General features: G+C 41.9%; 1 protein-coding gene and 1 pseudogene across 2 annotated transcripts in view; one reads left to right on the top strand and one right to left on the bottom strand.

The window, feature by feature from the left end:
- The window catches only part of septin12 (septin 12), a 152,837-nt gene that overhangs the window by 80,407 nt on the left and 46,777 nt on the right, over positions 1-25,653 (bottom strand). For both annotated transcript variants that reach the window (XM_084678313.1, XM_084678314.1), the window contains exon 2: positions 22,887-23,252. In XM_084678313.1, the coding sequence (XP_084534439.1) occupies positions 22,887-23,252 (366 nt within the window). The remainder of the gene's footprint in view (positions 1-22,886; positions 23,253-25,653) is intronic.
- Positions 2,354-3,053, top strand: LOC146253675 (uncharacterized; annotated as a pseudogene).

Here is a 25,653-nt window from a genome sequence, read left to right as displayed (position 1 = left end):
CGTGTAGGCTTTCAGATGCCAAAAAGAAAGACTTCCTTCAAACCTACATGTTCAGAACTCCACTTTGCCACTAAGAGCAGTAAAGATCAATATCATGCCTTCTATAAGCTGTCGCATTGATATAGACGTGAGTAGTAGGGGGAAATGGGCTTTAGAGCGGTATGCCTGCGCTACGCAACGGCACAAGGCTAATGCTAGTTCTGCCGGGCACTCTTCCTTTACATAATTTTTGCTTCAAACACAACAACAGCGGATGATAAAACAATCGCTGCTGAGTTGACCAAATTATATATTTTAATGTCTATTACAATTGAGTTCATATTCTTCCTTATATCAGCTTATATTTTACATTACACTTCACAATTGTGTTTCATATCACAACGTAAAATTAGAAAATAGTTATCACCCTGGCCTCTTTGCTTATGGCGTTTCTGCAGTTGCCTTGCAGTAAAGCTATAGATAGCGTAACTATCTCCCAGTTAACTTCCCAAGTTAACAAGCTGCTAAATTTATGTTTTACTAGAGCAGGGGTGTCAAACTCATTTTCACAGAGGGCTACATCAGCACAGTTGCGCAGTGTCTGTGGCATCTGCGCATACTATTGAGTAACAATCAAAAGCACAAGCGTTGATTCTCAGCTGAAGTTTCAAGTTAGCTGACAAGTCCTCGATTCTCCGCACCACTGTATTTCTGGATAAACTCAGATTGTTGAAATCCGGCACTTTGTCTGGACACATTATTTCTGTGACTTTGATGAGGCACTGCTTTATGAAATCACCGTCTGAAAACGGTTTGCTGTGCTGGGCAATAAGTTTAGTGACTTCATAACTTGCTATTGTGGCGTTTTCCTGTATTTTGTTAGCACAAAAAAAAAACTGCTGTTGAGCTTGCAAGCTAGCTGCCATTTTCTTGACTTTCTGTGTTTGTTCGGCACCGGTGTACGATGTGTAGCACAGACACACTTTCCGTTGATTTCTTTAAAGAAATACAAATTTTCCCGTTGTGTTTGAAATCTTCTACACTCACTTGCTATTTTGCATTTCTTCGGTGCTGCCATTTATGGTGACTCGCGGGAAAAAAAATATTTGCTTAATATTGTTTCCGTGGCTGGCTCTATCTAGTGTTAAAACTTAGAAGTGCAACAAAGTTGAGCTCAAGCATCTTGCACGGGCCATATTCAATTGTATTTTCAGAATTTGACTAAATTTAATTGAATTTGTTGTGGGCCGTACTTTGGACACCCCTGATTTAGTGCATGGAAACGTATCGGAGAACATCTCAGAAGTCATGAGCGCAGCAGGGAGCACGTTGAAAATGGAGAATGGAGAATTGGCGCCAGCTAGTGGCAAGATTGACTAAAACTAAACACCACAATGGACTCCATTGTATGCCATTTGGCTGAACAAAATTTAGCATTTCAAGGACACACTGAACACCTGTACCAACCCAAAAATGGGAACTTCCTGGGTCAGGTTGAATTAATGGCCCAATTCAACCCAGTAATGAATGAACACTTGAGGAGAATCCAAAGCCAGAAATGCAAAGATCTTTACCTCAGCAAACAGATACACAATGAGGTAATATCTGTAATAGCACAAAAGACCACAGATGCTGTTGTATCTCTGATAAAGAGAGCCAAGTACTTTGCTGTCATAATGGACTATACACCAGACAACAGCCATACTGAACAGCTATCCCTTGTAATGCGCATTGTAAACTGTGAAGAAAATTTGGAGCATTGAGGAGCATTTTCTTGGATTTGTTGACGTCCATGACACAACTGGGAAAAGACTGTATGAAACTTTCATGGACCAACTGACCAAATTGGATCTTAACATCTCTGACTGTTGTGGGCAGACATACGACGATGGGAGCAACATGCAGGGTAAGCACCAAGGTGTACAGAGGAGAGTGCTAGACACAAACAAGAAGGCCCTGTATGTGCCATGTGGGAGTCACAGTTTAATACATTTGGTTATTTGTGATGCGGACAGTCATCAGTCTGTGAACTTTTTTGGTGTCCTCCGGAGATTGTACAACTTGTTCAGCTCCTCTGTGCAACAGTGGAATATTATGCTGGAACATGTACAGATGATGACTGTCAAAAGTCTGTCTTTAACCAGATGGGAGTGCAGAGTGGACAGTGTGAAAGCCCTTGCACTCGTTGGCACTCGTTGACCATGCCATAGCCAAAAGACCTACAGATTCTGAGACTGTGTCCAAGTGTGAAACACTTTTGAAAGACATGCAGACCTGGAGTTTTCTTCTACATGTTATTGTTTGGTATAACATTCTGTACCAAATAAATCCTATCAGCAAACTCTGTCAGAGTCCAAAAATCTCAATAAAGACCATGAAAAGACAGATGGACTTAGAGAAAGTCTGCAAGAGTCCAGAGAAAAAGGGCTTAAATCAGCGCAGAGAGATGGCAGAGGAATTAAAAGTTGAGATGACACTCCCTGAACAGAGACAGCGAACAACTACTCAAAGATGCCTGTATGAAGGAAGAGAGGAGACAAAGTTCACCCCTGAAGAGCGTTTCAACAGGGAGTTTTTTTTACCTCTTGTTGATACGGCCCTTGGTAGAGACATATTTTGGTCTTTATGGGTTTCTTTATTCAGTGGAGAACAAAAAAGCAGTGCATGAAAGAACACTGGGCATTAGCTGCCAGAAGATGGAGGTGGAAACATAGGATGTTGATGGTGCTGATTTGGAACTGAAGATAAGGGCTGCAGTTAAAGCCTTTCAAGACTGCATCTTTTCCCCTTCAGAAATGCTTGATTATATATACAAGGAGAACGTACTGGATTGTTACCCCAATCTAAGCATTGCACTCCGATTACTTCTCACACTGCCTGTCACTGCTGCTTCCGGGGAAAGGAGTTTTTCTGCCTTGAAACTAATCAAGATATATCTGAGTTCCACCATGGCTCAGGAGCGACTGTCAGACCTGGCAGTTATATCCATTGAGCAAGATGTGAGGAGAAAGCTAGACATGGAAGATGTCATCACTGCATTTGCCAATGCTAAAGCACGAAGAATCAGGATTTAATCCTGCACTCAACACTCACACACAGTAGGAATGGGCGATATAAACGATATGCAATATAAACAATACAAAATTGGCCCTAGCACACAGTAAGTGTCAGTTATAACTCCTTTCAATTCATGCCATTTTCCTTAAAATGCTATACTGAATGCTAACTTATATGCTCCTCTCTTTTTGTCTACCTTTTCAGGTATTTGCTTGCCTCCTGTACAGATTGAAGAATGGGGAGCTGCCCCTCCATTGCCCTCCAACTCCATTCCCACCTTGGCCCACTCTTTTCACCCAACCCCACAAGACTGAAACACACTGTGTACAGACACTCACTCATTCACATCCAGTTGTCTCCCTTTCACTCCTGCTCACGCAGTCACTCATTTGTCTCTTTTCTCACACTCACACAAACACACGTCTCCCTTTCACTCACACACACACACATACTCACTCGTGTCTCCCTTTCTCTCACACACTCACTGAAACCATGGGCATAGATTTAGGGGGGGACGCTAGGTACTTGTCCCCCCCAACATTTGAAAATGACAAAATTGTCCCCACCAATATTTTAGCGAATTGTGCTGCTATTTGGATCGATTCCGACGGCCAGGACGCGATAGTACAAGAAATGCCATAATTTGACTGGCTGAAAACCCGAAGGGGGAGGGTTATCTGACACGCGACACGCACGGGAAGAAGCTCATACTACTTTGCTTACTGGCAGTCGCACACAGGCTAGCGGGTGTGTCGGCGACAACGGTACAGCTAACTTACCAGGGTTGTCTGCCAACAATACATACATAAAAGGCCAGAGTAACACATTTTAATATTCCCTTTGCCCTTCAGAATGTTCATGTTTGCCCCTTTTTGTGCTTTGTAGATCAGATATGCCTCCACCCAAGAAAAAGAAAGGGGACATACGAAGCTTTTTCAAAAAGCAGTGTAAGTCAGGCTAAATAACTAGCCACACTAAAAGTGGTAGTGACTAGGCTTTCAAATGCAGATTCTTCTGTGGAAAAAGTATTACAGGGTATCCGCGGGGTCTTAAAAAGTATTAAAAGTTGATAAATCCATTTAGGGAAAATTAAGGCCCTTAAGGTATTAAAAAGTCTTAATGCCGATTTTATACGGTATTACATTTTGTTCACGCTTTGTCTAAAGAGTTTGACTCAAATGTATGCTTGAATATATTTATTTTCCTCCCCATGACTATTACAAACAACGACGTGCTCGGTCAGCGAGTCACGTAAAATGCACGGTTACAGTGCGTGTGTTGTGGGTAGCGACGCGACGTAACAGAATTGAGATTCTCAACTTTATGCAAATGAGGAGCGATTTTCGCTAGCGATGGCCAATCGGAGTGTGGAGAAGTTCACTTAGCTTTGATTGCGTGTGCCACCCTAAGCATGGACAACAGAAAGAGTAGAAGAGAACTGTCTGAGGACTTGAGAACCAAAATTGTGGAAAAATATCAACAATCTCAAGGTTACAAGTCCAACTCCAGAGATCTAGATGTGCCTTTGTCCACAGTGCGCAACATTATCAAGAAGTTTGCAATCCATGGCACTGTAGCTAATCTCTCCGGGCGTGGACGGAAGAGAAAAATTGATGAAAGGTTGCAACGCAGAATACTCCGGATGTTGGATAAGCAGCCCCAAACAAGTTCCAAAGAAATTCAGCTGTCCTGCAGGCTCAGGGAGCATCAGAGTCAGCGCAAACTATCCGTCGACATTTAAATGAAATGAAACGCTATGGCAGACCCAGGAGGACCCCACAGCTGACACAGAGACATAAAAAAGCAAGACTACAGTTTGCAAAAATGTACTTGAGTAAGCCAAAATCCTTCTGGGAAAACATCTTGTGGACAGATGAGACCAAGATAGAGCTTTTTGGTAAAGCACATCATTCTACTGTTTACCAAAAACAGAATGAGGCCTACATAGAAAAGAACACAGTACCTACAGTGAAATATGGTGGAGGTTCAATTATGTTTTGGGGTTGTTTTGCTGCCTCTGGCACTGGGTGCCTTGAATGTGTGCAAGGCATCATGAAATATGAGGATTACCAAAGGATTTTGGGTCGCACTGTACAGCCCAGTGTCAGAAAGCTGGGTTTGCGTCCGAGATCTTACATCAAAACATACGTCAAAAAGCACCCAGAAATGGATGGCAACAAAGTGCTGGAGAGTTTTAAGGTTGCCAGCAATGAGTACAGATCTAAATCCCATTGAACACCTGTGGAGAGATCTTAACATTGCTGTTGGGAAAAGGCACCCTTCCAATAAGAGAGACCTGGAGCAGTTTGCAAAGAAAGATTGGTCCAAAATTCCGGATGAGAGTTGTAAGAAGCTTATTGATGTGTAGCGTGGTTTGCACGGTTAAGATTAGCAATACTTCGTTTACAATAAAGTATAGTAGTTCTTGGGGCACCACCTCTGATTCGTGGAAGGGACAGAGGAAACCTTGTTTAATAAAATAGCACTCGTAATAATCAGTTTAATCTTAAGTAGTGAATTCTATGAAAGTAGAGCCGATCATATAACGTGAGAGATGAGCAAGTATTATACACAATGATTTATTTAAGAGAATGTAATTATAGTGAACACATACCAGGTAAGTTATGGGTTAGTTGGGCTAAAGCAGTACAGTAGGCCTAGATTCTAATGCGAGTGCACTACACAATGGTTGCGTAGAGTGCGTGTGAAGGGGGAGGGGGAGAAGTTGAGGTAGAGGAAGAGGCTTCTATAGTAACAATGGACGATCAATGGAAACTGACCTAACGATGATTAAGTTAAATCATTTGTAAAATACAATCAAACATCAACAATTCAAACACAACATGCCAATATGTCACAAGTAAGAAATTTGCAAATCGCAGTTACTTTTGTCGGTTTGAAGAACGGAGTCAATGGTTCGTTATGTCCAACGAATAGAAAACGGAATCTCTCGTCAAAGTTCCGGGCGCAAAGTGAATGTGCAGGTTATGAAGAAATAGACTAGAGTGTGCACCTCCAGTTGATCCTACGAACGAGCGGGGGTGATTGTACGTTTGGGGGTTAAATACCCCAAAGAACAAGGGGGTCATCCCTGTGAAGGTGACCTCTCTCATTGGTCAGTTACTTCCACCTTGGCGTTGTCCTGGGACCTACCCAGAGGTGTGAAGTGGCTGATAGTTTTGAGTTCCATTATCTCAAATGTCCATGGAATGCTTAAACTTCAGAATATAACAATACAACTTTCATAACTGGTTTTGTTAGTATGATACAATTATTTTGATACCAAGATTGACTGATTTAACTATACCTGAAGGGAAGTTATAATCAAACATTAATTAAACAACGTTCTAGGTAAATGAGACAAACACATTATAACACATCGACTACTGTCCTTGAATTAGTGTCCATGAGCCATGTAGTCCTTTAGAAAGTCCACACAAGAAAGTTTCTCCAAGGAATTCCCTTTGTTCTGATAATGTGAGACCATGTGGTCTCTGTTCCTGACCCCATGCTGGGTCAGGACTTTGACGCTCCTATTCTGGCAGATAAGGACAAAGGGGGAAAGACCCTTCCCTTGTCGGGGGTAGGAGGAAGGTGTGGATGGCACCATGCTTTGTCTGTCGAGACTCTGCTACATATGGTTATAGAAAGCAACTGATTTCAATAGTTTTTCCAAAGGGTGTGCAACCAAATATTAAGTTACGGGTGCCAAGAATTTTGACCAGCCCATTTTGGGAGTTTTGTGTGACATTATGTCCAATTTGCTTTTTTTCCTCCCTTTTTTTTTGTTCCAATACACACAAAGGGAATAAACATGTGTATAGCAAAACGTGTTACTGCAATACTTTTCTGTGAGAAATATTTAATTTTCTGGAAAAATTTCTGGCGTGCCAACAATTCCGGCCATGACTGTATATCAATGCGACACAGCTTACAGAAGGCACGATATTGATCTTTGCTGCTCTTAGAGGCAAAGTGATGTTCTGAACTCCACGTAGGTTTGAAGGAGGTCTTTCTTTTTGGCATGTGAAAGCCTACGCTAGTGGTAAATTGCAACGGTGGGCAGGAAGGGTCAAAAAGGAGGACAAAAAGGCGAAAAGAAGGATATGCAATAGCGGTCCGGACAAGGGGCTGGAAAACCGGACTGTCCAGACGTGTGGTCACCCTATTAGGGGGGCAAAAATAAATAATAATAAGTTTAATATATATGTGAGAGAACAAAGGTTGTGCCCTTGCCGAAGGCAAAGTACATCCAATAAGTTAATATATATATGTGAGAGAACAAAGGTTGTGCCCTTGCCGAAGGCAAAGTACATCCAATAAGTTAATATATATATGTGAGAGAACAAAGGTTGTGCCCTTGCCGAGGGCAAAGCACACCCAATAATATTTATTGTATTTTAAAATTGGCTTGTTGAAAATCATTATACATCATTGACCCATTAATATCTATATCAATAATGTTTTACCCATATCCCCAAGCTCTACCTGAGTGATTTAAACAGATTTGTATTCAGAAGCGTTTGTAGTTTACAAATATGTATAATATCCAAGAAGTCAAATTTTCACGATGTGAAGGGTTTCCGCAGGCCGCCACACAAATGTTTCGAAACATTAGATGTTTGTGGTTGTAAGACAATTTAAGAGAGAACCAATATAGTAAATTTTGATCAACATGAAATAATCCATTTTAACGTAAGAAACAGCAGACAAATGAAGGCTACGTAATCATTTGCATGAATGTAGGCTACCACATCATTGGTAATTTGACAAGAATAGATATGGAGGTTGAACAAGTACTTCAGAGATAATGGCAGTCTATGGCAGCCCATAGAACCGATTGGTGCAAAGTGAAATTTGGCACACTGATTTGGAACAGTATCCTGATTATCAACACCAAGTTTCATGTAGATCCCTGAAGCATTATAGCGCCACCAAGGCGTCAAAGTTGGAGGTGCGTTTACGCCCATAACTTTTGAACCATGATACAATTTTTCTTAAGTGAGGTTTCATTGGATTCCGTAGATGCAGACGATTCAAATGAACCCTATGGCGTCATTGTCGTCCTGAAGGTGTTTCCGTCATTTGTATTTTAAGAATACCAACCTTTTCGAACTCCTCCGAGGCCGTTGCTCCGATTTTCATGAAAATTACAACAGATCATCTTCAGACCATGCCGACAAAAAATTATCAAAGTTTTATCGATAAGTCAAACCGTTCACGAGTAACGCTAATGATTTTGACAAAGAGCATGCCAAAGCGGACGTGAGGCCTTGTCTCTGTGACGGTTTACCGTATGGAGTCGAAACTTTGGAAATGTCATCACAAGCATGTAATCTAATCATTTTCTTACCACAATAACCTTGATATGTCAAAATATGACTGAATTACAGCTGTTTATACTTGGGTCAAATCTGACAAAGCTCGCCACGGGAGAAACGGCTTCCTTTTTTTTACGAAGTAACCGAACACAGCATTTTCCATCAGTGAGTATAGCTCATTGGGATACGACGTGCTCCTTTGAAACGCAAGGTTGTAGGATCAAATCCAGTCACAGTCATCAAGAATCTCATGAGACTGGATTATCTGTTTAGCAAAGCCAGGTATGCCACAGTAGCTGTCTAGCAGTATAATCATAATAGTAACAAGAACGTTCCATTGTCAGGGAATTTTCCTTTATACTTAGGACTTTCCGGTTATATAGATTTTCCGCTTTTTCCGGTTTTATCAAAAACATTTGAAAGCCTACTCCTCCTACAATTTGTGTCAAATTTTCTTCAAAATGACCAGAGATGATCTACAGAGCAAGCCTCACAAAAGTAATCGATTAGAATTTTGATCCTCACAGCCGTTTGTCCGGTACAGCCAATCAAATTCAGCAGAAAAGCAGCCAAACAGGAAGTGATGTCATATCTCAGCAAATCTTTGAGATATCAACACCAAACTTGGTATGATGACTCAGAACCCTCTTCTGAGGATATCTACACAATTTGGTGTCATGTGATCACTGGGCGTGGCCGCAGGACGCAAAAATTTGTTTTGGCCAATAACTATTGATTTGTTTGCCTTTATTGAGTGATTCCTTTGTCTCATGATATCTTGGGACATCCCGTGTGTGACTCATAATTTGTGATAATAGCCGAATTGATGCGGCCCCCATTTTGAATTCATTGAAAAACGTTTTTTCTCTACTCCTCCTACACATGTTGTCCAATCTTTACCAAATTTGGCAGAGATTATCTTCAGACCAAGCCTCACAAAGAGCTTTACACAATGTTTTGATTTTCAGAACCGTTTGCCCGGTACAGGCAGTCAAAATGTGCCATTAAGACAGAAAACAGGAAGTTGGGTCGTATCTCAGCAAATCTTTGATGGATTCACACCAAACTTGCTGCATGCACTCGGAACCCTGTTCTGAGGATTTCTAAAGTGTTTTATGGGTCATTTGACTGCTTGGCCACCTCATTGCTGCTTGCAGCTATATTTAGGGATCCTCCAGTAGGAGGGAACTTATTGTTTTTGTTAGTATTGCTAATATTATTATATTTCTCCGCTAAATGGCCCAACAGCTCAAAGAGTCCTGGACCCAATTTTTTCCAGTTTGGCCCAATGATACAACAGGTCACTCATTACTCCCAGGCGGCTAGTGGCCCATGTGCGCCCATAGGTGGCGCTATAAAACACGCCCAAAGTCTACGTGATTTCCCCAGCGCCCCGTTACTCCAAAATGCCTGAAAATTGGTACAAATGCCTTATTTGTCATGGGGAACAAAAAAGCCTCAAGGACCCATAAGGTCCGCCATGATATTTTGCTGTACTGTCCAAATTTGGTACAACCTTCAAAACCCTTCTACTCAAAAACCATAGACCCAATCGACTTGAAATTTGTTCCAGATGTGTAGAATACATGTTTTTACATAGGGTGACATGGAATAAGAAATGCAATTCAAAATGGCTGAAAGAAGTGTATTTATGTAAATGTCCACATTGCCTCAATATCTTTGTGTCAATAAATCAAATATAATTTTGACTGATTGTTTTTCAAACCTAATAGGGTTCAAGACGACATCACTCTGAAGTACCATAAACTATTTCACCTTGGTATGTCAATATATGATTGAATTCAAGTGAATTGCTCCACAGCGCGCTTCACATTCTCACAGACTCATCCTGCCCCTTGACACTAGGGTGACCACCTGTCCCGCTTTGCGTTGTGTCGCACATCATTTGCACCGTCCTGCACGTCGCATATTGAGAATAATGTGCGATACGATACAGAGCAAAGAGGGACAGGTGGTCAACCTACGTGACACACGCGCGAGCTTGGCGAGACGCACACACATCCTTTCTGGAAATGGTGTGCTGACCAAGCCCCACCCTCACTTCGCTTCCAATCGCAGCTCGCCGTTACAAATATAAATTATTTTTTGGCGGCCATTGTTGTTTTCAACTGGAATCACCTGAAAGCCGTGTTGGAGGCAGCCACGTTTGGTAAGTCCGATTTTTACACATTTTAAGCTAGAATCAATGAGTGGGTTCGTGAAAGTACACTACTCTTGAATTATGGTGAAGGTTTGAGCACTTTGAGACCTTAAGATCGTGAGTTTAAAGTGACGGAAAACCAAACTCGAAAAGTAGCTAGCTTTTTTCCTCTGTGTAATTACTGAATCATGTAGCATCTCGGTGAATTCATCAAAACGGTAGAGGAGGGCAGCTTTTAGGAGAACAAGCAATTCCCCACAGACCTATCGGCTCCGAATTTTGATTTGGGTCGAGAAAGTCTTTGTAAAAAGCCGATGCTCCAGGGAGACCGCATAGGCTTAGGCGGCAGCCATGTTTTGGTCGCGTCATGTTTATAAGTTCACCATTTCACAGTTCGGTCGACACCAAAAATGTGTTTGTTACCAAACCTCGAGGAGGGAAGCCTTTAGGAGATGTAGGAATTGTGCTTGTAGCCAGATGCTCCGATTATTTTTGTGATTTGTGGAAAACTTGCAAGTGGAGTGAGACTGCGTCCCGAGGGTACATTGTTTTGACTTAGCGTCAATGACAGACTCGGTTTGCTCACTCACTGGCAGTGTGTTAACGATATCGTAATTCATTAAATTCTAGTCCTAAAACGTCAGGGAGGGCTGCTTTTTGTAGACAAGTGTCTACTGAAGATAGCCAGGGGGGTATTCGTCGTAGCTCGCTAAGCAGTTTAGCGAGCTAATTTTCAGGCTAAGATAAAACACGCCCCTATTTTTGGTTCGTGGAAGCAAGTTTAGATAAATCACCATAGTAACATATCAATTAGCACTAACCTGCTCGAGAGCAGGCTAACATAAGTGTAGCTGGATAAGCTTGCCACACCCCCGGAAAATAATTGGCAGATCCCTTTTTGAGAGACCCAGCTGACCAAGGAGATATAATTCGATTAACTTTCCATACCAATAGAGTTCTTCACGAGTGCCAAGATCCTTTATTTCACACGGATGAGTTCTTGTTTGAGCGATATCGATTCAGCCGACAAGGACTCATTTATTTGCAAGACCTTCTTGGGCCGTACATTGCAAATATCACACGCCGCAGCAAGCTATGCTTTATGAGCTTATGCTGCTGTATGTGAATATGAAATGTCTTATCTGTTGTGCCTGTGCCTTTTATGTTTCACTGTGGGAGAGTGGGAAACGTCATATCGATTCCTTTTTATATCTTGACGTGAAGAAATGGACAATAAAGCTACTTGAAACTTTTACTGTGCTTCAGACTCTCTGCATAGCCTTGAGGTTTTTCTCGTCAGGTAGGCTACATTTTTATACAGTATAGGCGATGCAGAAAACATTGGCAAAGCCACAGCATGCATTGCTGTAAGAAAAGTGTACTTAGCGCTTAACCAGCTGATTAATCAATTAATCATATTCCTGGCCATGCCCCAGTCAATGAAATCAAAGAGGGATTTATACATAGGCCTACATGCATATACACATATATAGGGTGATATCAGGTAAAATGGGCCATTTGGGGGTCCCAGCCCTGACAAGTAACAGGGGATTTGATTGCTTTATGGTTGCTATGGTGGGCGGGCCAATAATTCAAACAAGACTGCCCCAGAAAGCTGCATGGTAAGTAGCCTGGCATACCAAATCTAATTAAACTATTATAAGGATGATAAATCTTTTTTTTTTACATGCACATAAAAAAACTATGCATATCTGTCTTGATGGCATCAATCACAAATAATGTTGTTAGTTTGGTATATGAACATATTTTTTGAAAAAGTGATGTTTTTCTGGGTGGTCCAATTTACCTTAACCCACTGAGGTAAAATGGGAAACATGGTTTCAGATAAAATGGGCCATCATCTGTGTCACTCACAAACTCACATACCCATGTGTTGGAGTGTGTGTGTGTGTGAGGGTGTGTGTGTCACACCATGACCCCTCCAACAGTAATAATGGTAGTAGATATTTTATGTACAGTGAGTATGGCGAAGGAGAAGGAAGCGAGAGGAGAGGAGAAAGGGAGAAGGAAAGAGAGAGAAAAGAGAGTAGGAGCAAGGACCAGAGAGGAAAGGATACAAAGATAAAACAGGGATGGAAAGGAAGGCCAAACAATTACAATCTGTGGAAAGAGGAGAGGATGAAGGGGGCCTTAGATGAATACATGGAGGGAGAGTAGAAAGGAATTACAGTGAGTGTGCACCTCTTATCAAGAGCATGGGGTGTGCCGCAATCAACACTGCAAAGACGCATCAGTGGAAAGGTGACTGGCAGTGAACATGTGTCAGGGCAGAAGCCCTACCTTCCACAGGAGGCAGAAAGGGAGCTTGTTGCCACCCTCAACACATTGGCGCAGAGGGGGTTTCCCTTCACAAAACGTGATGTCCGGCAAGTGGCCTTTGATTTTGCAGCCAAGAACAACATATCTGGTTTCTCCAAGACAGCAGGGAGGGCCGGATATTACTGGTTTAAGAACTTTCTAAAGCACAACCCATAGCTTGGGATGTGCAAGCCAGAGGTCCTGTCTGCAGCACGGGCTGCTGGACTCAACAAAGAGGTGGTTAGCCAGTGGTTTAACCAGTATGAGAGCCTTTTGGTCAAGCTGGGTATTGAGGGCACACCGTCAAATATATATGTAACTGTGACGAATCTGGGCTTCAGGATCATTTTTTTTAAAATTATGGCACATATGTTTGTTTAATGCAGTTTAAATGTTTTGTGGCTGTATAAGCAACTGTGTTTTAAAATTAAAATTGATGATAAATTACTATTTCCCTTTGCAGTTTCACTGGCCCATTTTACCTGAAACTGCTTGTGCCAAAAAAGTTGGCACAGCTGATGTTTCAAGAACTGTAGGGCCTAAATAATTATATTTCAAAAACAGTCATTAGTAATCATAAAAATACATGCAAAAGGCATATATGGTATTGTATTATTGTCCCAAACGATTCACCAAAAAGTGGCCCATTTTACCTGATATCACACTAGTACATGCGCTTTCAGTAGGCCTACATATATCCTCATAAGTGTCTATGAATTCGTATCAATTATACTCTTTGGCCTTGTTTTTATACTTATTCTGAAAAAGTTGAAATCATAATTTTCGCAAGCAAGATCTCATTCGATGATTAATTTCCATTAAGCCTACTGCCAGCAGGCACATTTAAAGAAATGTGATCTGATTGATCGGGGTAATAAGGCACTAAAGATGAGCCATTTTACCAAAATCCGCATTTAGTTTATTGGCAATTTTTTTGCCAAGATGCCTGTCTTGCTCTGGCAGCGGTGGCGGTGTTTGACTTAGCCATGTTAATATGCTTATTGTCTTCGTAGACACTCATTATAATAGTTTGCTCAGATGGCGAGAATATCACCGCTCTCTCTTTCGTCTTTTCCGCCATCATACCGTTAGAAAATCGCGGTTTTGGTGATCGACCTTTCCTGCCTTTTGAAGTAGGACGTGCTCGTGCACTTGCCCTGATAAGTTTAGCCTGATTGAAATTAACCACATGATTTGGATGCGGATCAGCCGTCGACGAACCGATATTTGCAGTTCTCAGTTAGCTCGCTAATGTTAACGGGCTAAAGGGACAATGGATTAGCTTAGCTTCAACCCTTACGACGAACGGGCCCCAGTATATAGGATCCTTCAAAACAAGCCTATTTCATTTGTCATTTTCCTGAAAAAGCAACCTACGTTAGCCAGGCTAGTTTCACTCGGTCAGCCTATTTAAAGGTCTCTGACAGTCAAAATCACTGTTTAAAGGCAAAGGTCGAGCTGGTCTTTGGTCAGATGTGCATATTGACCAGTTTAGAGCTCTTGCCAGAGCCTGGAATCGAGCCAAATGTTTTGTGTGACTTTGCATGGCCGGGTCTCCATCAGTTCAACACATTTGGATTCAAGCTCAAGTAATGCCACTGCATTTCACAGTCAAAACTGTAGTTTATGTCAAGTGTAGATGTAAAAAGCTTAATTTTTCACAACTGACATGGATCCTTTCTTCATTTTTACAGGTCTGGAGGGTCATGCAGAGGCCTGCTCAACAGAGTTCAACAGAGGATGCTGAGAGAAAAACTGATCCCTTGCTGCACTACCCCCTTCTAGCTGGACATAATCATAATCAGGACAGCTTCTCTTCAGCCCTGACCCCAGGACAGCTTCATCCAGCTGGCCTGCCCTGACTGCCTGCCTGCAGGCCCTGCTTGCCCCTGCCTGCAGGCCCTGCTTGCCCCTGCCAAGAAGTACTGCTTCTTGGATGATTTGTGCTCCACATCAGTACATCTCACACATTTGCCTTTGTTTCCATGGGATTCATGGAATTGCTAGTTTCTGCTCCACCATTGTGTAATAAAAAATATAATTTAGGACAGCAATTACATTTCTGTGTTATCCTTTCACATTACACACATTTAGTCAATGTTCTTAAACTCAACCGATTGTTGTCATTTTACCATACTGTTCATATTGAACAGACATCAGTGTTTGGGAAGATTACTGTATATTTGCACTTTTGATTTGTATTTCCATCGTACATTTGGTCTTTAATTTCAATTGGAAGTGTTATTAAAAGGTCTGAAAATGAACTTGTTTACACCTGTAGACACCCTGTGAAGCCCCCACCCCAGAGACAGTTGGTGACAGAGAGGTGCAGACATTAAGTTAAATATAGTTAGCAGGAAGGCCTGCCTTTTGTAGACAAGAGCCTGTGTAACGGGTGTGAACCTGTGAAACTCACTTCTCAGGCATGTAATGGGCTACCCGCGTCAACGAATAGCTAGCTTTTCTTTGGCGTAGCTGGTAGTGGTCACGCTTGGCAAGTCAGAGGTCCTGCCTTCGAGCCCAGCGAGTGGCGAACAACGCCTTGTAGTGACGGAGCGTGGCCACGTCCGTTACATACCGCCACATTGGTGCCGTGACCCAGACCATGAGGTTAGCACTAGCTAACCGCCGGAGTGAATTTCATAGAGGTGAATGTAACGGGTGTGAACATGTGAAACTCACTCCTCAGATATGTAATGGGCCGCGTCAACGAATAGCTAGCTTTTCTTTGGCGTAGCTGCTAGTGGTTGCGCTTGGCAAGTCAGAGGTCTTGCGTTCAAGCCCAGCGAGTGGCGAACGACGCCTTGTAGTGACGGAGCATGGCCACGTCCGTTACATACCGTCAGACCTGCTGAAGATAGCCAGTATATAGGATCTTTCAAAACAAGCCTATTTAATTTGTCATTTGCCTGATAAAGCGACCTACGTTAGCCAGGCTAGTTTCACTTGGTCAGCCTATTTAAAGGTCAGAATCACTGTTTACAGGCAAAGGTCGAGCTGGTCTTTTGTCAGATGTGTATACATTGACCAGTTAAGAGCTAAATACTCTTGTTAGAGCCTGTGTTTTGGGTGACTTTGCATGGGTTTCCAACACATTTGGATTTCAGTTCAAGTATTGCCACTGCATTTCACAGTCAAAACTGAAGTCTGTATCAAGTATAGATGGAAAAAGCTTCATTTTTCATCACTGACATGGACCCTGTCTTCACTTTTACAGGTCATGCAGAGGCCTGCTCAACAGAGTGCAACAGACCATGCTGAGAGCAACAGGAGAGGATGCTGAGTGTAACAGAGGATGCAACAGCAGATGCTGGAGCAACACAGACCCCTTGCTCGACTACCCCTGGACAGCTTCTCTTCAGTTTTGACTTTGATTTGTTTGCTACGTGAGAGCCCTGTCAGCCTCCATTGACGATTGGCCCAATGATACAACATTGGCCCAATGATACAACAGGTCTCAACTCATTACTCCCAGCCTCCAAAATCATCAACAAAGGAACCAAACAGGAAGTTGCGTCAAATCTCAGCAAATCTTTGAGATATAAACTCCAAATTTGGTATAATGGTGAAAGACACTACAAAATATTCCCATGTGCAAAATTAACTTAATATCTTCAAAAATGATTGAAATAAAGGGAATCTAATTTATCGCTAACGCTAAAATAATGCTTTACACATCCACCGGTCAAAATGTTACACTCTGATTCAATCACAAGTTCAAAAAAAGACTCTTGAGAATTTTAAGTACACAAATCTGAAAAAAAGTTGAATGTAAGTGAATATTTTAAATATGCATGCTTGGCTAATTTCTTGAGCTTTTTGCCCAAATCCTCTCTCTCTCCTCCTCAGCACGCGCGCTCCACATTCTTACACACTCAGCTTTCCCTTGACACACGCGCAGGCTTGGCAAGACGCACTCGCAACATTTCAGGAGAGTGTGGGCTGACCAAGCCCCCACTCATTCCTTGGCCTTGTGGATCTTGATTGTATTGCATTTCCGATTTTGTATGCAATGGTAAAAAGTTCTTCAAATGTTGAAACATTGATAGCATAGGCCTTGAGTAAAGGCCGAAATATGCTTCTGCGTCTCCGTTTACGGATGGGCGGGCGCCCGGATACGGACGGATAGACTGTGTTTATGGTTCTCCGTAGGCTGTGGGTGCTGAAAACAATTCACCGCCAGAAGAGTAGGTGGCGCAATGGTTTTTTGTAAGACGTCGTCGAGTGTTTATTTACCTAGGTTACCCAGAAGTCAAAGTCATCAATAAAATATGCACATTTTCAGCAACTACACTGCCCATTTCTTGTGACATTTGAATTCAGATGCTGATTTATGTGTACCATTTAGCTGAAATATGTAAAAACGTACAGCAATGGCGGTCAAAGGATTCTGTTCGTCCTTTTTTCTGTTTGTTTATCATGGCAACCCCGCCCCTGACGCAAGCGGTTCTAATATTGACCAATCACAGCCAAGGGGGTGTCCGTAGCTCTCCGAAATTACGACGGATAGTTAGAAAATTCAGGAGGTGCACGTCAAGCTTTCTGAGGCTCCGAGGGCTGACGGAGAGCTCATAGAGGGCGTTCCACGGAGACGAGGGCATTCCCATGCGTCCGTTTTTCGAAAAACGCAGAAGCATATTTCGGCCTTTACTACCACACCACAAATGACCCACCATTATCCTTAAGTGGCGCTACAGCCACCCCCCAATTGTCCATTTTCAAAGTGATTCCATTTGCATCCCCTTTGTCCCAAAATTCTGAAATTAATTACATATGCCTTATTTCTCATGAGGAACAAAAAAGCCTCTAGAACCTAACACCCACCCCCACAAATCTGAAAAATAGTTGAATGTAAGATGAAAAGTTGATTTATTGTGAATATTGAAAATATGCATGCTTGGCTAATTTCTAGGGCTGTTTCCCCAAATCCTCTGTCCCCTGCTCCTGTGCGCGCGTGTTACACATTCTCACACACACACACACAAGGGGCCAGAGCCCCTTGACACACGCGCAAGCTTGCTACGACGCACAAGAAAAAGACCATTCGTTTTTATCGTTGGAGAAGACTTGAAGACAACGACCCCCGAGACTCCTGCAACCCTCAGAGATTTTCATTGTTACATTTGACAGTGAGTAATAAGAGCCTACAACGGCAGTACAAAACATGTATTTTAGCGTTTGTATTCGTATGATAACTTGAAGACTTTTGTACTGTAGTAAACAGGATAGCAGCTAATCCAGGGGTACTCAATTAGAAACTCAAAAGGTCCACTCACCAAATTTCCATTTAGTCGAGGGTCCGGAACAGACCATGGTTTATTTTCTGGCCCTTACTTCTCCCATTGACTCCCATTCAAAATTGACTTAGGTTTAGGCACAGTGCCCGTGCCCCTTGGCATCTTTCTCCCATAGACCAGAGTTCTGGGGGTAATTTTTTCCAGTGTCTATGCTTTGTGTCATAGTGATGTTTCACATTAGCTCTACCACTTTTGACAAGGGCAACCGTCTCAATGTAGATTAAACACATCGGTTTTGTGCTCCCTACCGGCAACATAAATGCGTTCTTGTCAATATATTCTGTCTGAAATTTGCGATTTTTCTGAATCAACTTCTCGCTGGGTTTTGTCACGCCATTATTTTTGCTAAGGAAGAACAGGTAGGCTAGCTACCGTTAGCAAATCGATTAGCCTGCGTTGTTGCGAATGACAAACACAACCTGCATGAATCATACAGGTTGCGGCCAATGTTGAGTGAGTGAGTTGTCATGATGATTGCTATTACAGCTCCTGATTGGATCTTTGGATTGGACACAGAAGATAGAAACCACATCTTGTAGGAAAACCATAGACATAATAAATAGCGTAAAGGCTAAAAAATGTGCTGGTTAAAATGGAAACGTTCCCAGTGTTTCCCCTGTTGATTTTATCGTGGCGGCCCGCCACGGCTAAATTTCTGCCGCCACGGTATCAGAAATAGGGCTGTACAAGACAGGCCGTCTATCAGCAGTGATTGTTATGCATGTCAGAGAATAGCAAGGACTCACGCTTCACAGCGCAGTTGAGATTGCGTGTGTGCGTCTTTGAGAACTGTAAGTCGTATAAATTATGTTTTCAGTTCATTAAAGCCTGTTATTGTATTAGTCTACAGTTATTGCAAAACTGGTAATTTTCATTGTTTGTATTCTTCCCCTGCTAGCATAATTGCATGCCTTTTTGCATTCGATAGCGATTGCTGCCCTTGCTCACATTTGTATTTTAGGTGCATTATTATGCTGAAGTAGTTTTCAGACATGAAAATCCCTCACCTTTCGGCGAAATTCGTTGTTTTGAAACCAAAACAGGTGACCTACGTGAATCTTGTAGATTCAATGGTATTTTTTGTTTTTTGAGGGGGGGGGAGAGAGTATTCATTTTCAGTGAACTGCGAACAGGTGCGCGTGTCAGAAGGGAGCGCGAGTGCATGGAAATATTAACGCAAAGGGCCTTGCATCACCAGTGCAAACCACCATCAGAAGCGGTATATCTAAGTCAAGTTACCCAGGAGCTCTGTTGACATAGATTTAGCTAACGTTAGCTACAGCTTGAGGAATTGAGTCATTGAGCACAGCAGGAGAGAACGCAACGTTAGCCAGCTAGCTAAAGCTCCGGTGGAAAATTCTAAATGAACGTATGTACCGCCTACACACAACAGTGACACAGACAGATCGAAACCTAATTCGAGACAATATAAAGATGGAAAACCAGGCTAAGAAACGTAATTACCTTAACTTGACAACGTTTTACAAATTGGAAAAACGGCTATGTTTGTCTGTTTCAAGCTCCAAAAACAATTTTTCGCTCAAATCAGCCCAGAAAATTCGCTCGGGCGCTACGCGCGCACGCATTAACCATGGAAGTCCCTAACTAGCATCAAATCAGGCACAGAATTTGCACGCATTAGCAGGGCGCTCGCTGTGGTGGCGTATACGGGACCGGTTCTGGTGGGCCGGTCTGGATCAAAGTCCAAGGCCTATTTTTACTCCCGTCCCTGCCGTCCTATCAATAAGCAGACCTGCCAACCTGTACGCAATTTGTGTAGCGAATACGCATGTTGACTTCAAAGTACGCTGGTACTTATATTGGCTGTCAATCATGATGGAAGAGTAGACAAGTTAAGTTACAGCATGTCCTCCATCTCTTGTGGGGTTTATGCATTAAGCCATTTGTGGTGCCCTTACCACATTGTGCCTCATATACTGTAAATGTTAGACCCAGTGACAGGCTGGCATGAAATGGCTTGCATAATACTTAGTAAGGAGGCCATAATAATTTTTGACCCATGGCTTAAGTTACGTTTCTCCAGCTCTCCCCAGGTTGGCAAAAAAGTAACTCAAAATGCATCAGATTGATGCTTTAAAATATGGAATATTTACATTTTTCTTATGGGGGAGCATGCACCCGGACCCCCTTAGAGGGTTAATATCCTTCTCACCTTTTTCACCCCTGACCCGTTTTCATGCCTGAGTTTTAATTAATAGTGGGTATATTGTTATTATTTGCTAAAGAATGCTTAGCCTGTCAAGATCAAATGAAGCCGACAGTGTAGGCCTACATGCTTTCAAGTACCTTGATCGATAGGCTAGGCCAGGGGTTTTCAAAGTGGGTGCCGCGGCACCCTAGGGTGCCGTGACACATGCTCAGGGGAGCTGCGGAAGGCCCAAGGCTTGATCATTAAATGTATTTGTATTTTTATTATTATTCATTATATTGATATTATATCAATAAAACATTTAAGTTATTTGCGGCTCAAACAACAATCGGCTACAGTTCACAGTTGATTCAGGGCTTAATGTCAACAACAGTTCTTTCGTTGATTTTGTTTGTTATTCCGTATTGACAGCAGATGGAGGAGTGCGGGTAGGGGCAATTAATACGTTTTTAAAGAGAATGCATCCACCTCCACAGGAACAGACATCGGAATCGAAATCAGCAAAGAGAAAAAAGAGACATAACGATTCTCCAGTAGGTAACGTGCCCCACACCAGTATGCCTGGTCTGCAGGGAGAAGTTGGTTAATGCAGCCACGGTGTCTAATAAATTGGCAAGGTACCTGGAGACCAAGCACCCAGCACACCAGAACAAAGACATTGAATATTTTAAAACGCAGAATACTACAGAGAGCGAACGTATGCTTTAATTGTGCGTGTATGTGAAGGCACAAAAGGCTTGTTTTTTAGTTGACGAGTTGTTTGCTAAATCTAAAAAGCCACACACTTTAGCAGTCGCTCATTTTACTAGCCTGCAAAAAATGGATGATGTAATGCTAGGGCCAAAGAAAAAATCCCCCTCTCTGATAACACGATCAAAAGTCGCATTGATGATATGTCGGAGGACATGATTTGCGCTTCAAATAGACTCCACTGATGCTAGTGGCCTTTGCCAGCTGATCGTTAACGTGAGATACGTGGATGAGGACAATGGACAAATTTACAGATATCATATGCTACCATTACATTACATTTATGCAATCAGACGGGTTTATCCAAAGCGACTTCCAAAAGAGTTTTACAAAAGTGCATAGGTCACTGATCATAACAATGAGATGGTCCCAAACATTGCGGGTAGCCAAAACATGAAGCATACATTGTGAAAACTAAAGTCCCAAAGGGAAGAACCATAAGAGCATGTAGCCTAGTTGAACATGTTACATGTTGCATTGAACATAAAAACGCCTAAACAGCATGTCCAAAGTAAATTGAAAGCTGTTCTTGAACCATTTGGAGTACATGCATGTAAATGGTCTCTTTTGAAAGTTGACACTCTGAAGTTATTTCCTCTGTTGTCAGGACCCCTGTCAGTCCTTCAGGTGTTAAGTAATAGAAGCTTGAACACAAGGAAAGTGAAAGTTTCTATTTCCGCCTAGATTTTGTTTTGAAAACAGAGGGCTAAAGAGGACTAGAAGTGGTTGGTATTAGCTGGAAGACAGAATTGGACCACAGGGCAAAGCCTTACCCAATTCAAATCAAAAGTCACGGTTCTGTCACATTTTTTTACAAGAGTACATCCAGGCGTTTTCTAAAAGGGCCTTTTGGAGACTCCTGAATGACCTTTTGTAACCAAGGTCAAATTCTTAGGATAAAAAGGTATATTTTTTGTTGTTATTGTTATGTCTAATGAAAGGTGGTACTTGGAACTATCATATATAATAGCTAAATCCCTCATTAGTATTACGAAACACAAAAACTGAAACATGAACACATTGGAGTGCTTTATCTGATTCCCAGGATTGGCGCACAAAGAATATTGCGCAATAGACTATTATTGCGCAATAGACTTTCATTTTGAAGGCTCCACAGGAACCTGGCAAATGGGGTATCGCCATTTACAGCTAGCGCTAAGCTACAAGGCTAACTCGACCCACATCTCCTCCTATGAGCAATAGTGCATGAGAGATTGATATAAATATAATTGGCAAAGGAAAAATAAAGAAACAAGATTGTGGCTATGTTTGAATATAATTCAAAATTCATTGTTAGGGCAACTACTCGACATGGTTAGACACTTTGGACCTTTGGGAATGTAAGTAACATGATAACAGTATACTTTTTACACTAAGTATACTTACAAAATAAACTTGAAGTATACTTCTTTTTTTGTGAAGGTAGCCGATTACCATTCCCTCTTGCAGGGGAAACGAGAAGACAACTATTTCATTGTACACTTCACTCTTAGTATTTTGAGTTATAAATGAGCAGCAAAAAAAAAAAAGCTTTTAAATCTATGTAATCTAAATAATAAGTAGGCTATGCATTTTATATACAATATACAGAAACAGTTGTACAAATGTTGTTAAAAAACGGACCCCTCTGCAACCGACGCAAGCAAGCACACCCTACAATTTCCCCAGAAATTGTACCCTCTCTAGTTATTATGTAATATTGGATGTGTGTTTTAGAAAATGTGTCCTGCATATGTTAGCATGAGTTAAGAATATGTTGGGTATAACTGAGTGAAACATGTACAGTATATACATATCTCAATGTCAGAATGTGTATGTGTATCCCAACTCACCCACAACCATGACATTGAACTCAAAGCCTGCCTTCATTGTTTTCCGTCTCATCTGGTCCAGCACGGCCTCAATGCCCACGTATCCAAACAGGTCGCTGCCTTTGATGCTACCCTGTAGACCCGACTCGACTGTGGAACAGGGGGGCAACATCCCCTCCATCTCAACCGCCTTCTCTCTCTCCTCTCCCTTCTCCAGCCCTCTCTTCTCCATTCCTCTGTCCTCATCCACATTCTCCTCCTCTGCTGTTTCATTTTTTTTGTCCCCAGGCATCTTCCCCTCCTTCCCTGCATCTGGCCCCATCTCTTCTGCCTGTCTGTCCTCCATTGGGGTGGTGAGTGTCTCTGTCTCCAGCTCCTTTGTCTTATCTGGTGGGGGAGAGAGAGATACTGGAGTCAGTGCACACACTACACACACAGGTAAACACACACAGGTCAGGGTTTGTATTTGATCACTGACTCTCAAATGTATTTAATTAAATCAAGTGTGTGAGTTAACTGAAAGCTCCCTTATAATTTCTCTCCTACCACTGTCTCAACTGTCTCTCTACTCTCTCCTTCCACCTCCACTCTCACAAACCCTTTGGTCCTCATACCTTACTTGAGGATAAGTAAGGTATATTTAAGTATCTTAAATACTACTTGTTCTGAAGAGTTTTCCATTATGTGGTGTTCAGGGGCAGAAGTAGAGAGGCTGGCTTTGAATTCGAAAGCCACAGACAACTACAGTACTAAAGTTAAACCCATTAAAGTTCACACCAACATGTAACCCAGGTAAAATAATGGACCAATTAAAAGCAAAACTATATAAAAGTAATGGCTAAAAATATTATAAATGTGTCCAAAACTGAAATTAACAATAATATTAAATTCAAAATATAGCTGCAAGCAGCAATGAGGTGGCCAAGCAGTCAATTTACCCATAAAACACTTTAGAAATCCTCAGAACAGGGTTCTGAATGTATGCAGCAAGTTTGGTGTGAATCCATCAAAGATTTGCTGAGCTACGACCCAACTTCCTGTTTGATAGCTTAATGGCACATTTTGATTGGCTGTACCGGTCAAACGGTTCTGAAAATCAAAAAATCATGTGATGGCCTTTGTGAGGCTTGGTCTGGCATAGATAGATAATCTGGCATATTTGGTCCAGATTGGACACACTTTGAAGGAGAAGTAGAGAAAAAAGTTTTTCAATTAATTCAAAATGGCGGCCATATATATTCGGCTGTTATCACAGATTATTAAGAGTCATACACGGAACGTCCCAACATATCATGAGACAAAGGAATCACTTTATAAAGGCAAACAAATCGGCCAAAACACATTTTTGCTTCATGCGGCCACGCCCAGTGATCACATGACACCAAATTAATTGGACAGAAGAGGGTTCAGAGTCATCATAACAAATTTGGTGTTGATTTCTCAAGGATTAGCTGAGATATGACCCAACTTCCTGTTTGGTTGCTTTGTTGCCAATTTTGATTGGCTGTACCAGACAAACGATTTTGAAAATCAAAAATGTTTGACAATTTCTGTGAGGGTTGTTTTGACGAAGATGTGTGTCAATTCTGTGGAAGATTTGACAAAAGTTGAAGGAGGAGAAGCGAAAAACGTTTTTTCTTAAAATTCAAAAAGGCGGAAAATAATGACCGGCGTTCTATACATTATCCCGCTTATTACACGGCTACTTGCCAACAAAAATAACTTAACACAGTGTGTTTTTTTACAATGTATTTGTTACCATTCGTATTGTTGATCAGCAGAGAAATGTTTCGCCAAAGACGTTGAACTTCATAGACTTTGAACATTATTTAGGCTTCAAATCAGCTGACGTCGCTAACCAACAGAGTACGCTGGGGTTGAAAAGTTACCGGACTACTTGCGGAGTGCTACGAAAGACGTGAATCCGAGGCAAAAAGGCCACTTCCCTTGAAAGTGGTCAAAATATGCATAGCAACGGTCAAATATGAGAAAATTGTTCACCGCAGAACATTGGGAAGCCCCATTCAAGTGAATGGAGCATTCTACAGCATTAAGAACAGCCGTGTAATAAGACAAAATAAAGTTTAGCCATAGCTGTGGCATTGAAGACAGTACTGTAGCCTACTACTGCCAGTGGGAGAGCCGAGTCTCTGACTCTCTGAGGCTAACATCAAAACAAGACGCGGTCTCACTCAAATTTCAAGTTTTACACAAATGACAAAAATATACTGACCTGCTGGCTGTGTTCGCAATCGCCATATCTACAACAAGACTCAAAAAAGTTATGAGCGTTACGATTGGCTGATGTATAATTAATTAGCATCGGCGTAAATGTGGTCCGCTTTCACAAAATACACTCCACATCGGAAATTTTGTCAGACCAACGCAATTGTGCTTCAAGGTCAAACAAAAAGCAAATCAAATAAAAGTTCAACTACAATTCTAAATATCGCAAGAATGCGATTTATATGATGGCTTATATACAATACAACAACCAGACATTTAATTGACACGTGTAATACAAAAATATAGTATATGAGTATACCGCGGTTGAAACTGTAGCCAAATCTCTCCCGGTAGACACATTTCTACCGTTGCACGGTATATACAGTCATACCGCCCAGCCCTAGTGGCAGCCTCAGTTGGTAGGTGGTCCTCGCCAAAGGTAATGTCTACGTCACCCCTATCATCTGCATTTCTTTCCTCCACCAGTGGTACTTCCAAATCATTTCTATGTTGTGTAGGACAACGCAGGCACCGGCTACAGCTGCAGATCTGTCAGGTTCCA

Source organism: Hypomesus nipponensis, chromosome 17 (genome assembly GCF_054491055.1).
Source record: "Hypomesus nipponensis isolate SF chromosome 17, ASM5449105v1, whole genome shotgun sequence".
In the NCBI taxonomy this organism is placed as follows: domain Eukaryota; kingdom Metazoa; phylum Chordata; class Actinopteri; order Osmeriformes; family Osmeridae; genus Hypomesus; species Hypomesus nipponensis.
Note: the sequence above shows the minus strand (reverse complement) of the source record. Positions and strands in the feature narration are given on the sequence as shown.